Source organism: Taeniopygia guttata, chromosome 7 (assembly GCF_048771995.1).
Source record: "Taeniopygia guttata chromosome 7, bTaeGut7.mat, whole genome shotgun sequence".
Classification (NCBI taxonomy): Eukaryota; Metazoa; Chordata; class Aves; order Passeriformes; family Estrildidae; genus Taeniopygia; species Taeniopygia guttata.
The window spans coordinates 34,560,889-34,576,561 of record NC_133032.1 but is presented as its reverse complement, the minus strand read 5'-3'; the positions used below and the strand labels follow the sequence as shown (position 1 = coordinate 34,576,561).

At 36.3% G+C, this 15,673-nt stretch overlaps 1 protein-coding gene across 4 annotated transcripts in view; it reads left to right on the top strand.

The window, feature by feature from the left end:
• Positions 1 to 15,673, top strand: part of LRP1B (LDL receptor related protein 1B) — a 630,666-nt gene that overhangs the window by 435,569 nt on the left and 179,424 nt on the right. For all 4 annotated transcript variants that reach the window (XM_041717598.2, XM_032749504.3, XM_072931733.1 and 1 more), the window contains 4 exons: positions 5,868 to 6,068; positions 7,559 to 7,804; positions 13,558 to 13,755; positions 14,460 to 14,664. In XM_041717598.2, coding sequence (XP_041573532.2) covers positions 5,868 to 6,068; positions 7,559 to 7,804; positions 13,558 to 13,755; positions 14,460 to 14,664 — 850 coding nt within the window. The remainder of the gene's footprint in view (positions 1 to 5,867; positions 6,069 to 7,558; positions 7,805 to 13,557; positions 13,756 to 14,459; positions 14,665 to 15,673) is intronic.

The following is a 15,673-nucleotide window of genomic DNA, read 5'->3' as shown; positions in this document are numbered from 1 at the left end:
AGAAAAATACATTCTTTGACTGTGTTTGAAATCAGTTTTTTTTTTTCTTCTCTCAGTATACCGCACTAAAAGGTGGGATAAGAAGGTGGCAATCATTGAATGAGGCTATGCAATGATATAAACAATAACGTTTAGATTAAACCTTTTTTTAGGGGAAAGTCCAGTTAAAGAAGAAATTAATATATGTCAGCACAGTATTAATATTTTTGTGATTTCTGTGAAAGCTTTGTGTAATATTAGGGTTAAAACAACTTTCCTAACAATATTTAAAAGCTGTAAGAAGTAGGAATATTGTTGCCATTGGGCTACTACAAATATTGAAGGAAGGGAGAGCCCATTCTGATGCCTGTGTTGCAGCTAAGCACAATAAATGTATCAGGGTTGTGTAATCTCTGTCCAAAAGTATCTTGCTGTTACTTGGATTTAAAGTTATAAACATCATGATGTCTTGAAAAAGAAATATAGAATACTGAATTGTGTAAAAAAAAAAAATTCCTTTTGTGTTCTTACCATTTCCCTAAAGATGTGTAGAATAAATAGCTGTTAAATGAAACACTTTCTATAAGTAAAAATGGATTATTCACTTCAAACAGAGTGGTTTGTTTCCTGGAAGTGAGTGATGGAAACCCTGATAGAGGAAATAACCAGCATGAGGAGCAAGTGTATTTCCTAGTGCCTAAATGGGGAAAAGCTAACACCAGTCCAGGTAGCCAAAGAAGAATTATTAGAGGCAAGAAAGGTGAATGAATCATAATAGATGAGGTTTATTTTCATCAGCTGCATTTGGAAAGCTAATGAGACAAGATATTATTACTTTAGTTAAGAGAAAGCAGAGCTAGGTTAGATGCAGTGTGGAATACAAGGTGAAATGCAGATTTTAATTATTAGGCTTTACTCTTTTCAGAAAAGCTCATTTTTTAGGCTGGGCTTTGGTTTCTTACTTGTCTTGAATGATTTTAGCTACAGAGAATGGAAATCTCTTTCTGGTAGTAAGCTAAGATTTTCCAAATACAGCTGCCATAATAACAGGAAATAGCAAGGATTTAAATTCAGCATAATAGTCTGAATGAGTTATTTCTGCAGAGAACTAGAACCCCATTTCAAAGTCCCCAATCCAAGCTGCCTCATTATGTACTTCCCTATTTTTGTAATCAGGTTAAAGGAGGGCACTGTCTCAGTTCACAGGGTCAAAGGTGACTTCTCTGGTGGTCACATAGAAATACAGCAAAACCAAAAATTTTCATCAAAAACGTGCTAACTTCAAAGGTATGTGGCTTTGATTTGAAGGAAAATGCAATCATGCTTGTTTGTTGTGTGGAAACACCACTGGAGCAAGCAGTTATGAGAGTCATCATTTTCTCTTTTGCAATATTCCTTCCTCCTGAAGGGGCAAAACTGATGTTCTGGAAGAGGCAATGTAGCAAAAAACAGCAAAAGCAAATTTTTGTTTAGCTACTTTTCCATTTGTTCCATGTGGTTTGGACAAAGGAGTAATATGAGTTTATGAGAAATAGTTACTGGAATGTTTCAGAAGTGTAATTTTCTCTGTGCATGATAGTAAAGAAATAATGCTGTCTGGCTTGGGCATTTGTGGCAGCTGCTCTGGCGAGGAGGCACTGGCTAATTGTCCCCTCAGAGATTGCTGGGTGGTGACATCTGATACAGAATGTGGTGGCTCTGTGTGTGTGGAGGGAGCTGAAACAGCCAATACTCCAGGAGGGAAGGGGCAGTTGGTGAGAAGAGTAATAGTGAGATGGTACTGCCCATTTTTTGCTTATTTCTTTTCATTTTCTGTCTGTAATTAGTAGCTGCAGGGTCTTTCCTTACTGTGGCTTTTGTGGCTTTGGTTGATGTGTCACAATGTCACAGGCATGAGTGCCAACCTACAAAACCAGGATTTGTCAGCATTCAGCCAAAAGGGATTTTTCTGCTTACAGAGATGGTGATCTCAAGAACCATCACATCCAGCTCCTTTTCCAATATGCAGTTAAGGATCTATGGTAGAGTGTATTCTAAAACTTATAGAGATGGCCTTTTGTCATTTGCCTCTAGTAGTTGAACATTTTATTCCTGACAAGTCATCTGACTCCTTTGGATATTGAATGACTTATGGGTCCCTAAAAACATTATTTGTTGAATAAACAAATACTTTTCTTCTTCCCTTGCATATCTTCCATTTCTGTTTTATGTTTTTATACCTTTATTATTTTGCTTGGTCTTGCTGGAACTGTCCAGCCTGGGCAGTCCTTGAGCTTCTGTGTCCAAAGTCAGCCAAAATGCTACAGGGTACTTGAGCTACCAGTAATCCTGATTGTTTTTCTATTTTTTTTTTCAAAACCATCCCATGTTTACTTGTAGTGATCTGTGATGAAAAATATACTAGAGGTTGCATAGCAGTAGGATGTGAGAGGCAGTCATTACCTGATTGAGATTGACTACTCTTGGGCTGCTGCTAGCCAATTATTTTCTGGTTTTAAATTAGATTAGGCTTCTTTTAAATTAGACTAGATTAATTTCAATTGTACAAAGGTCCAACTTTCTATTTTAAATTCTGATTCTGTCCTCAAAAAATTATTACAGGCATGTATTTCAGCTCAATTTTATGTACTACATATATTTATGCTTTTTATTCCATCTCCCTACTTTTCAACTAGTAGTGCTGCACCAAGAGCAGAATCTGTGCAATCTCACTTAAAATGTCATCTAATTACTCTAGTGATCATAATAAAGTGCTTCTGTGAAGAAAAATGTGAAAGAGCCATGAATGTTTCAGTTTAGTAAGCAGTACATCTGAGCTGTAACACTTATTTGTCATACTGTTCTTTTTATTTTCTCAAGTAGCAGTTGATGGTATTCTACCATTTTTGATGCTACTCTGTGGACTATTTTTTTATACTTTCCCTGTTTTTTTTTTTTCTCCCTTAAATGTAATAATATATTAAAGGAAAAAAAAATATTTTGAGGAAAGAAGTAGAATTGGTTTGGAATGGAAAATAAGGAATGTACAGGGAGGAAATCAAATCAATGGGTGCAGATCACAGTGATGCCGGAATATAACAAAAGCAGCACTGGTGCTGTCTGGATGGAGATTGTCAGAGTCCAGATTAGATTTGTGACCAAAGAGCCTGATGCTGAGGAAAACTGGGAAGGAAAAGTTGTCCAGAAATTTAATGAGGAAATTGGTAGTATTTTTATCATTAATTCATGGCCACATTGTTTTCTGTGTTATCAGCTCTCTTCTTCTTTAGGCCTGTTTTTTTTGGCTTTTTTTTTTCCCCTCCTATCTCATCCAGGAGTCATTTATAAACATCTGCTTTGTACTAAAATCTTTAAATTGAGAAATGAAATGACCACATTTTTGAAGCAATGTGATTCAGTCTAAGTCCCATGTGTATTCTACCAGACAAGTGAGATCACTAATCATCAAAACACTAAAATGTGTCAGGTTGGAACATTCTGTAATGTTGATGGGATCAAGACTGAGTCTCCATGCTATAATTTAGGAAGGTGTTACATTACAGCTTTAGGCAGTAAGAATTACCTCTAGGAGGAAACAGTGCAATTAATGCTCCACCAAAGTAGGTTTTCTATAGTTGAAGATGTATTCAGCCAAAAAACCTCCTGGATTCAGTATCCTGAGGAAGACTGAAGGGGTTTATAAATAGTTAATTCTGTTGATAATATTTGTAGGAAATAAAAAACATTGGAGAAGCATTTGGATCAGGCTTTCCCACAAAGCTGCTGTTCAGGCCTTCTGTTTGACTGTGTTACACAAAAGAGCTTTGGAAAAGGGCAGATAGAGCTATTGAAGCAATTAATTTATGATGGACTTTCACTAAAAAGGTTTCTGAAAACCAGAAGTGTGAGTTTCACTAAGGGGCAATAAAGGAAAAATACTTCAGTGAATTTTAAGTAATGATTTCAAGACAGTCATAATATTTCATTAAGTCCATCTCTTAAGAATCTTGGCAAAGATTAATTCCTTGAAAGTATATTCTACTTAAGGACATGTCATATCTATCATAATGAAAGATGAGTCTTTCTTTATAAAACATATCTTCACTAAGGTACAAGAAAGGCAGGGAAACTGATTTTCTCTGTAAACATTTGAATGCATTAAAGATTAAAATAACAGATTAGGAGCACTACTGGAAGCGACTTCAATTTACTTTGGGTTATGGTTGGTTTGGTTCATGTTGGTATTTTCCATTAGCTTGCATTCTACTGCTGTGTTATAGTAATATATAAAATCAATGATCATTCAGGATAATAAAGAATAGGAACACTTTTTGGAACACTTGTGATTGTATGCAATGATAAGCTGCATACATTTCATGCATACATTTTTGTTTCCTTGTGTCTGTGCAGTTCTGTCTTCATATTTGGGACTTTGGCCACTAAAGAAAATGGTGGAAGCTTTTTATTCTAATTACCACTCCTCCCTGTTCGTTTTAAAGCTGATTTTGCACTGGCAAAATGACGTTCTGTTGTTTAAACCTCACATTCAGTGTAGTATGATCCTGAAGTTTCACTTCTTGCTTTTATTTACCAAAAGTGAAAACAGTCTCACATTTGCCTCGTGAGTGCTGCAGAATAATGTTTTTTTTTCAGTCTTCTTGTTTCACTGTCTTTTATCCACTTGACTTTCTGTGAGGACATCAGCATTTTTTGCATGAAAAAACAAAGACTAAAATGTCAAACCAAGTGCATTAAACCAATCTTCAACAAATGTGTCCTAAAACTGAAATCTGTTATTGTATAAGCTGGGAAGGGTGAACAGAAAGTTGTGTCAGTTCCTGCTGAGCAGGTTTGAACTTAGGAGTCTCAGGCTTTGCCAGTCAGTGCCTGGGCATCCACCAGAATTGCTGTTAATGGAACTAAACATTCCCAGGATCTTCCTTCCCATTCCAATTGATTTTTTCTCTTCATAATTAATTCATGGGGAAAAAAGAATTCTAGATCAGCTTCATTACCTGTGGTTCTCTCTGTTCTCTGTTTATTAATTGGGAAATAAAGTGCATGACATTTCTGTTCAGGCTCAGTGTTATCAAAATATACAGTGAAACCCTCGTGGTTGTAGGTAGTGAGTAGAAAAATAGGTTGGGACAGGAGCACACACACCCCTGTAAGTGTCAGCATGCACAGTCTTGGCTCTTTTCATTTAAATCCCTCCTTTTGTTGATTCTAATTTAATACCTCCATGATTTTAAAGATTAAAGCCCTTTTTCTAATCAAGAGGTTTTCTTGCCTCTTTAACACTGATGGTCATCAAAAATTCTTTTTCTCCCTTTTGAGACATGATCTGAACACTGATTTGACAAAAATGAAGTAATTTAAGAAATTTCGTCTGCTGTAGTTATTTTGCCTAAAAGCTGATAATTTATCTGACATCACTGGGGAATGGGTTGTGTCTACGTCCTAGAAAGATTTTGCTTTGCAAACCCATGCTAATTAGAAGTCATATATTGAAACATTGCTTCCATGAAGAGTTGTTGCACTAGAAGATAAAAGAAGAGAGATTAAGAAAAGCAAAATTTAAAAATAATTAGAAAATTTTAATATCATTTGGTGTATTTAACAGATTTTGGGGTTGTGTTCTGCCTATATGCCCTGTTGTGAAGCACACAAATAAGTAGGGCTGGTGTTGTTTGGAAAATTAGATTGTCAAAAGTGCTGTGAACGATGCTTCAGAGTATAAGTGCAAGTTGGTTTCTTTCTGCTCATCAAAGTGGAAAAACATATTAACAGAAAAAAATAATAACACTAAAAAAAAGAGAAATCTGTACATTGTTTTCAAGGTTTTTTTTTTCCCTCCTAAAGTTTGCTTCCAGTCTGATTTCCTGTGTTTATTGTCTCTTTTCCCCAAGGGAGATGCATTAGCAAAGCGTGGCTGTGTGATGGCGATATTGATTGTGAGGATCAGTCTGATGAGGATAATTGCGAGGGCTATTTGTGTGGACCACCAAAATACCCTTGTGCTAATGATACCTCCATCTGCCTACAGCCTGAGAAGCTCTGCAATGGGAGAAGAGATTGTCCTGATGGATCTGATGAAGGCGATCTTTGTGGTACTTTTTAGACACCTTTTTCTGATTGCTCATGATACTGGTTGTTGCGATACCTCCTGTTGAGAAAAAGGTTCTCGTACTGAAATTTTAGCACTGGAGCCTCTGTGAGGATTTTAGTTTAGTTTAAAGTCACACTGAGTTTATGCTTGAAGTTTTAGTTTTCTTCAAATAAGTCAAAGGAGACAAGTCTTTTGTTTTCAAGCCCCTTGAAACATTGCTGGAGGTAAACAATTTAAAGGCCATCGATGTGTAGGAAAGGACTTCAGCTCATTTTCAGTTCTCCCCAACTACAGGAGCTTGAGTTCCCACCATAGAATGGTTTGGCTTGGAAGGCACCTTAAATGTCATCTTGTTCCAACCTCCTGCCCAGGCAGGGATACTTCTGTTAGACCAGCCTACTCCAAGTCCCTTTTAACCTGGCTTTGGACATTTCCAGGAATGGGGCAGCCACATCTTCTCTGGGCACCCTTTGTCAGCACTTCATCACTCTCAAAGTCCAATATTTCTTCCCAGGGTCAAATCTAACTTGTCCTCTGGCAGTTTGAAGCCACTCCTCCTTGTCCTGTCACTGCAGGCCCTTGTCCAAAGTCCCTCTCCAGCACTCTTAGAGCCACTTTAAACCCTGGAAAGGACTTTAAGGCCTCCCTGGAGCCTTCTCTTCTCCAGGCTGAGCACTCCCAGCTCTCCGCCTGTTTACAGAGCAGAGCTGCTCCAGCCCTCAGGGCACTTTCATGGCTTTCCTTGCACTTCCCCCAAAATGTCCCCATCCTCCTCATGCTGGGGGCCCCAGAGCTGGATTCAGTCCTTCAGGTGGGATTCAGTCCTCTCACAAGAACAGAGGGGAAGAATCTCCTCCTTTTGAGGTACAGCTTTATTTGGTGTGGTCCAGGACACATGTGGCTTTCCGGGCTGCAGGCTGACATTTCCAGGCCATGATGTGCTTCTCATCCACTAACACCTCCACTTGTTCCCCCTCAGGGCTGCTCCCAAGCCATTATTTTCCCAGCCTGTATTTGTGCTTGTGATCGCCCTGACTCAGTGCAGCTCTGGGTATTTGGCCTGGTTGAACACCAACATTCAGGTGGCACAGGCCCCACCTTTGGAGCCTGGCAAGGTCCTTCTGGATGGCATTTTTCCCTGCTGCATCACTCACACAACCCTGTCTGATCAGAAACTTGCTGAGGGTGCCCTCAATCCCCCTGTGCATGTCACTGATAAAGGTGTTCAACAGTGTCAATCCCAACACTGACTCCTGATCACCACTTGGACATGGAGCTATGCTAAAACCTTGAAGGGTTCACTAAAGCTACCAGATGAATGGTTGCTCATCAGATAACTTCATAAACAACTACAGAAACTTGTTTTACAAATATAAAATTTTGTTTGCCCATCTTGGAGGCTTTTGTAGGTGTTTTAATTGACTTTTCAATATACAACCTAACTTGACAGCTTTTGCAGCCTTTAATTATTGTTTTTCCATGTTGTTTCAGACGAATGTTCACTTAACAATGGTGGATGTAGCCATCAGTGTTCTGTGGTTCCTGGAGGAAGAATTGTGTGCTCCTGCCCTGCAGGATTCAATCTTACTGCAGACAACAAAACTTGTGAGATTATGGATTACTGCACCAAGCACCTCAAGTGTAGCCAAGTTTGTGAACAGCATAAAAATACTGTCAAGTGCTCATGTTACGAAGGCTGGAAGCTCAGTAAGGATGGAGAGAGTTGTGTTAGTACTGGTAAGCTGAAATTTGGTGCATATTCAATATTCAGGATGTTAATAGCTGTGATGGCAATTTACTGAGAGCTTCTTTCACTTTTTTTTTTTTTAATATATGAAATACATGCTGGGGTTGTCCAAATGTGGGGTTGATTGCAATCTAAGGATTAAAGGAATAAGTTAAGGATTAAAACTGTCCCTATCCTTGATGTACAAAGGGGTATTGAAATATTAGGCTATTGCTAATCTAAGAATGCTAATACCAGATGTTTCTGGGAATGTTAATATGGTGTAATTCTGAAACTGGTTGAAGTTGTGTGCAGTTTTTCATGTGCAATAAATATATACATATATATGTATCAACAAAATTTTGCATTCTAGGTGGGGAATTTACTATGTATTTTTAAGAAATGGATTGATCGATCAGAATTGGTTAAGGGTTCAGAAGGTTAATTTTGAATGTGCAATTATATGAATGTGCCTCTTAGCATTCAATATTCAAGATGCTTTTTCCCCTTAGGCATTCTGGCACCTTTTTTTGGACAGCAGTAAGAACCTGCTCGGCTCACTAGTCGAAGTGAAAACCAACATGAGCCAAAACAGGCGAGAGGAATGTATTCCCCTCATTGGTCACTCTTAATAAGTACTGAGGCATCCTTTGGAAACTGTGTTAGGAGTGTGTTTTTCAGGTGCAGTGTTGTGTGTAAAACAGAAACATGCATGTGCAATATAAACTGTTACACACCTTTACCTCCGTGGTAGAGATTTAGAAATAGTCTTGAGTTTGCATTTTAGATGTTCATAATTCAGTTTTCTTTGATAATTTTAGTCTATATTATCTCTACTCTTTTACAGAGTTTTAGCTCTGAACAGAAATATCTTCCACATTCTGTTTTGCTTATTTGGATATTTCCCAATTCTTTAAATATGATTAGGATATTCTTTATTTACTCTTACTCTGCAGTGATTGCTGTTAAAGTTCTTGCTTTATGTCAGTGCTTTGGTCTGATTCTCAATGATTTTTGATCAATCTGATTTACTACATTGTGGACACTTCCAGTAACTGGAAAAAAAGTGCATTCTTATTGGGTTAGAGAAAGGAGAGGATTAAAGGAATTTAAGACAGTGTTAGTAACTCATATGAGAAAAGCTTGAAACAAACTTTAAACTAAATCAGGTAGAAATGACCAAAATTTGGAAACTAAATGGGGAAAAAAGTGAAGTATGCTCACTTGTGGTATAAAATAAGAAAAGTGAGACTCCAGTTTCTCAAGTTTCTTAAGCCCATGGGATATTTCTGCTTAATGTTTACTGGTGTTGGTGAGAATCTGAAGTTACAAATTGATTTCTCCAGATTTTTTTCAAAGAATGTAATACTAAATATATGATCTGAGACCTGTGATGTCAGCTGATACAAAGAAAAATGATCCTGTACAAACTGTAATGATGCTACCCTAATGCCATCAAAGCTGTGATAAAATTATTCCATATTAAATATGGCATATGCTTTTAGAGGCACAAATCATCCTGGCTCTTTTCAGTTTATTTAATTCAAAAGGCATGGGAAGTTCTCTGGAGGACAGATCCTCTGACACTTCAGTCGCTGACTGTGTGAGGGGCATTTTAGGAAAGCGAGAACAATTTTGGTTTCTCTTGTGGATCTGTGAGACTCAAAATGTCTGCATCACCTAAGTCTTTGAGCATGAGATCTTGAATGAACTTAGAGTGAAGAAAAAACTTTTATATTACACTATTACAAATAAAGTGCAAAGTGACCATATGAAGGCAAGCTGTCCCCCAAATGCCAAACTACCATTTCAACAATTTCAATTGTTATAAAGTCATTCTTAGAATAGCCATAGTGATTTGAGGTGCCTTGAACAATATGTGTATTCTGTTAGAACAGTAACTTGTAGTCTGTTTTCCAGAAGAAAAAATAAATTACTTAGAAGAAAATGAGAACATTGCACTTTACCCCTTTTTTTTCTCTATCTGAAATAGCATTTTCCTATGTATAAGAAAAATTTCACAAGCACACAGCAATTACATGTAAAGTTAGTATGCAACACATTTTTAGAATATGGTAAAATTGGTTTATTTGTGAGCCCATTAGAAGGGGACTATGAGTGCTGAAAATGCAGGAATTATACGATTCTAACTTTTCTTCCTGATTTCATCTCAGTATCAAAAGTGTGCTTGTCAGGGGAATCTAATGAATTGCCAGTGAAATAAAATGAATTACAGAATAATAAGTATATAGAACTGAAATGCTTGAATTGAGTAGTTCTTCTCTTCCAGTTTGTTTTTCCAAGCCTTTCTTAGTTTCCTCTGTTGTGTCTCATTTCTGCTTATGCTGTTACTTCTTGAGGGTTTTAAATGTTTTCTTTTTTCTCCTCCAGAGTTTCTGCACTTTCCATGTCTCTTGTTTTCATCTCGTTTGCTTGTTGCTGTTCTGGCATTGTGACATTAGTGACTTCCCAAACTTTAAATGTTTCCTTTAGATTTAAATTTGTATTGATTGAACTGAGTGTGTTACAGAGCTCCATTATTCAGATGGAAAGTCAATACAAATTTTATGTTTTCATACTCGTGTTCCTGGTTTCTCTTAAAACACATTTCAAAGTGAACTGTGCTGAAACATTGCGCTTACTCTTTTAAGTGATAATAAGCATTCAGAAAAGAAACCCCAGCTGTTCTTAAAATATATTTAAATTTCATGTTTATATTCAACCTTTCAGGCTTTGGTATAATAAATGTTAGATGAGCTCAGAAACACTTGGTTTAAAATTGATTGTCAGCCTTTCCTAAGCAGTGGAAACTGTTATATCACTTAATATATATATATATATATATATTAATAGTAGATGGTGTGTCTGTCTGTTTGATCTGTTTTGGCTGGTTTGAAACTCAATTTTGTTATAATTTCCAGATACCTTTAAATACTAAAATGGAGAGGGGAATAGTCCAATCTTCTCTGAGCTTAGCCAAGCTTTTAATTAAGGTTTCTTTTCAGCATCTTTATTGAGTTAGTGTTTTTCTTTGAGATAATTTTCATAAAAGCACAGTGTAAATTGTTTGCTGTGTTGTTATTGTTACAGTGAGCTTCAATCAAACAATTAGGTACAATTAGAAGTTTTTCTAAGAAAGAATTTTAAATTTAACCCACTGAAAAATGTTAGGCATTATTCTTTATAGAGTCTTTTTTGATGGCACTGTGTGGGCAGTTTTCTTCTACCAGAGATGGTTTTTTTACAGCTTTTCATGTAGCTTATACTTTGTTTGCCTCATATATTTTATATCCTAACCTTTGTGGTAAAAGAGAATTGAGGCGTTTATGAAATCACAGAGTGCAAAAATGTATGATTTTTCTTAACAAATTAATAAGTTATTTTTCCTGAAAATTTTAGGGAATGTAATCAATAACCATTGTATTGATTTAAATAAATCCTTTTAATCAATTAGCATAATAAAAAGTATTTGCTCTCAATTTCGAGATGATGAATCAGGAAAATAACATCAAATTTTTGGTTTATCAGGTGATAGAAGCATATTTTTTAAAAATTTATTTGATTGAGCCTGAAAATCCCAATTCCCTGTAATGTAGCTGGTTTTATAGAGCCATGGAATGATCAGGTTGGAAGGAAGATCAAAGCCCAGCTAATGCTGCTGCTGTTTATCTGCTTTCCAAGACCTTCAGGACACCTTCAGTGCTACACTCCAAGTTTCCCAGGGGTGAAATGTTTTGTTGACTCACTCTCCTGAAGACTTTTGTTTTTCTGGTCTTTGAGTGTTCCTGGTCCAGTTTAAGCCTTTAATCCTTGCCCTACTTGTTATTTATACAGAAAACGGGATTTTTTCTGTTTCAATTCACAAGCCTTTTATGACTTAAAGGAATTTTATATGCTTCCACTCATCTTCCTATTCCATTTTTTTAGACTAAGCAGTTCCAGATTGTTCATTCTTCCCTTGCAGGCCATGATTTCTAGACCTCTTGGAACAGCTTCTCATTTCCTCTTGTGTTTCTGTACTGATTCACACTCTTCAAGAGCTGTGCTCAGAGGAGGATACAGTTTTGCAGGCTGTTGTCAGCCAAGTTTAGGGTTTTGTCATGTTTATTTCAATTGTAAATCCTGTCAAGATCCCATTGAACTTTAATCCTTTTCATAAAGATAATTTGCACTGTAAGTCATTTATCTTAAACTGTACCTCCTCTACTTTGAATGAAAAAAAACCAATCTAACATAGCACAGATTTATTTTCTTTTTCTCCCACTGTGGTGTTAATTGCTGAGAAATAAAAAAAAATTAAAAAAAAAATAAAAAAAGCTGCTAGTGAGGTCCTATGCTTTGGAATTGCCAAAAAACCCACAGATCAGTAAATTCCTGCGTAACAGCTGCCAATTTATCAGAATTTGGGAAGTGCCATTGAAGTGTGTTTCAAGTTCAGATAACTGGTGCTTGTGAAACAGCTCCTAATGTCAGTGATCCTGTTCTGCACTAAATTATTTAACCATTGCAGAGCTTTGAAAAATTTAGTTTGCAGAAAGTCATGCATTGCTTTAACAGATAGGAGGGTCATTTGGAAATTTGAGGCAGGTTGTGAACAAGTGCTTCAGGAGCAGAAACACCACTCTGCTGGGGTGCTTGATTAGCCTAAATTATCACAGATAATTTGATATGTGTGTGCCATGGGCATCAGGAGAAGAGGGAGCTGCAGGAGGAAGTGAGCAGTGAAGTGTTGAAGTAAATGAGAAGAGAGAAACTGGGTATTTTCAGGAGCCTTGAGAAGCAGGAGTATTGTCTATTGCCATTAACTGACAATAATCTTTTACATAAATAAGTTTAATTGTACTGAAAGCAAACATCCCAGTATAATCTGTGTTTCACTCTAGGAGAAGGAACTCGGAGTCTTTTGTGGAAAGCAGCATCTTCCCCACAGAAAAGGCTTGCTGTGAAAAAATATCTGTAGCAAAGTGGATATACTGAGTTGATTCGACAGTTCATAGAATCCAATTTTTTGTCTTCCTTGTTTGCTTTATTAACACAGCTACTTACTTGAAAAGTCTTTCCTAATCTATGTAAGAACTATAGTAAAAGAAAAAAACTGTTTAATAGTATGGTTGACCAATGCTGATCATATTTGCAGACATTTTTATGCAACTTTATATCGACTCACTGGCACAAATCATGTAGCATTAATTCATTAACAGTGGAAGGAGAAAGTCATTGGTAGCTGGATTTGTGATGACATGACATCAAATGTTCATTTTCCTGATTCTTAGTTTGACATGAGGGGTTCTTTATGCACTTCAATTGAAAACACAAGGTACACTGTATATTCAAAAGGTGCTTTATCTATTAGTACATGGTTTCAGCTGATTGGCTATTAAAACAATGTATATTTTAGTGTTTTCATTTTTCTGAACCTTTTGAGAAGCAGATTTTAAATTTGATAATGTGAATTTTTAAAGCTCTAATTATGGGCTCATAATGCTAGAGCTACAAAATACAGTTCAACAGTTGAGTCTGATATTCCAAAATTTAATGTCTGATATCTCTAGTTGGGATCAAAGATAATGTTTGAAGGGAGAATTAAGAAGTCTGTTGGACTGAAAAAGTAATTGAAAGACTCCTTATCAAAAGATGAATTGTTTTAATCATCTCTTTCTCACGATAAAGATTCTGTTGTTCACCTTCCACTTGTCATTTATATCAATTTGTAGCAATATCTTTTTTTATTATTCCTTTGAAATGTTTAATCTTCGTCTTCCAGATCCATTTGAGGCTTTCATAATTTTTTCTATTCGACACGAGATCAGAAAAATTGATCTTCACAAGCGTGACTACAGCCTCTTAGTGCCTGGTTTAAGAAACACAATAGCCCTGGATTTTCATTTCAGTCAGAGTTTACTGTACTGGACAGATGTGGTGGAGGACAAAATTTACAGAGGCAAGCTCTCTGATACTGGAGGTAAGGGTTGAATCTTTATTTCCTTAACAGTGAGAACACCTGCAGTTACAGGGTGTGAGACCTGGTCAGTCGTAACTGAGCTGCCATCCACAGAAACAGAATTTATGATGGCATTCTGCCTTTCACAAGGGCTATATCAAGGCTGTACTTCATTTCCAGGCAGATAAAAGACTTTTGTTATCAAAGTTTCCTTTTGCAGTATGCTCTAAAGGGAGGAAATGGCAAATGCAAAGAACTGGTGTTTCTCCTTGGTTCAATGAGTGCAATATTGATTTCTTTTTTTTTTTTTTTCTTTTTTTCTTTGAAGTTTATCTTCACCTTATTAAAAAATTGTAAGAATTTGTCAGATGTCTGATAAATTATCTCCTCTCACTAGGTGAAAGATTCTGCTTCAAAATTTTATAGCATCCAGAAAGACTTTTTCTTTCCTCTGGTGACATAATGATGGTCTATATCTCAACATAATCTCATAATACATACAAAAGAGATTCTACAAAATGTTCATTGTTGAAGTGTATGTTCCAGTGCTTTCATCTAAAAGGCAAACCCCATATATACCAAAATTCACTTTAAAAGCATCTGATGAACTTGTATGTCCATGTTCATTCTACCAGTCTCTATATCAGTTCTTTAAGAATCTATTTTGCTCTCTTTTTTTTTTTTTTTTTTTTTCCTTGTTTCTTACTTTTTCTTTTTTCTGTCAGGTGTTAGTGCCATTGAGGTTGTGGTGCAGCATGGCCTGGCCACTCCTGAAGGTCTGACTGTGGATTGGATAGCAGGAAACATTTACTGGATAGACAGCAATTTGGACCAAATTGAAGTAGCAAAACTCGATGGCACTTTGAGGACAACGTTAATAGCTGGAGCTATGGAGCACCCAAGGGCTATTGCTTTGGATCCCAGATATGGGTAATTATAAATTACAAAAATCGTTTTTCCTTGTTGCAAAGTATTGTAAAAATGTTCAAAAGTGATTTTTGTTTCATTTCCTTTTTTGCTGTGAGTTATAGTTTTTAACTTATCTTTGATAGTTCTTGAAAGTCTATTTGGAATGACAAAGAATTATTAGTGTGCTTTTTCTAAGTGAAAAGGATTAAAAAACAGAGGACACTGGGATCTTTTGTATTGGCAAATATACCTTGCCACGTTGTTGTTTCATTTCTTTTTTTTTTCCAATGTGGATGATAACTGGAATGTTTGGTCTAACATTTCTGCGTGGTTAATGGACAGATTTAGGTTATTCTTCTCACTTAGAGACCAGGTGGGTTTTGTTTGTTTGTTTGTTTTTGGTTTTTTTTACTTTTTGTGTTTGGGGATCCTTTTTTTTTGGTTTGTTTTTTTTTTTTTTTTTTTGTGGGGCTATAAAAATACAGCTTAGATGTTACTGGAAGTCTAATGGCTGAATGAGGTAAATGCCACCTTTTGTGTTTGGTTTTCATCTCTAAAGTGGAGATAATGCTTGCCAACTCCTGTCAGTATTTTTTATACTTATTCATTAGGGGTATGCTGAAAACCAGAATATTGTGTATATTCAATAGCTCCATCCTCTTCTCAATATTATTGCTCTTTTAGAGAGGGGAAAAAACCCAAAACAAACAAAAACATTCAGAAAAACACAGCAAAAGTGACAAGCCACCAACCACAAATAAAATGTGGCCAAATATAACACAACTGATCTGTTTTCAAAGTAATGATATTTAATTTTGTTTAGGAATTGGCTGCAGTCTGTGTCTTCACTGAATATTTCTCTCAGAAGCAAAGCTGTGAATAAAAAAATAAAGATTGATAAAGGTTCCAAATTCTGGGCTCCAAAGTGTGAATTAGGATGTACATGCCTTAATGATTAAGGCTTTTTCCCTCTCAACTGAGCTGTTAGAAAGCTTATTTACAGAGTGCATTGCTTATCTATAAAGATCTT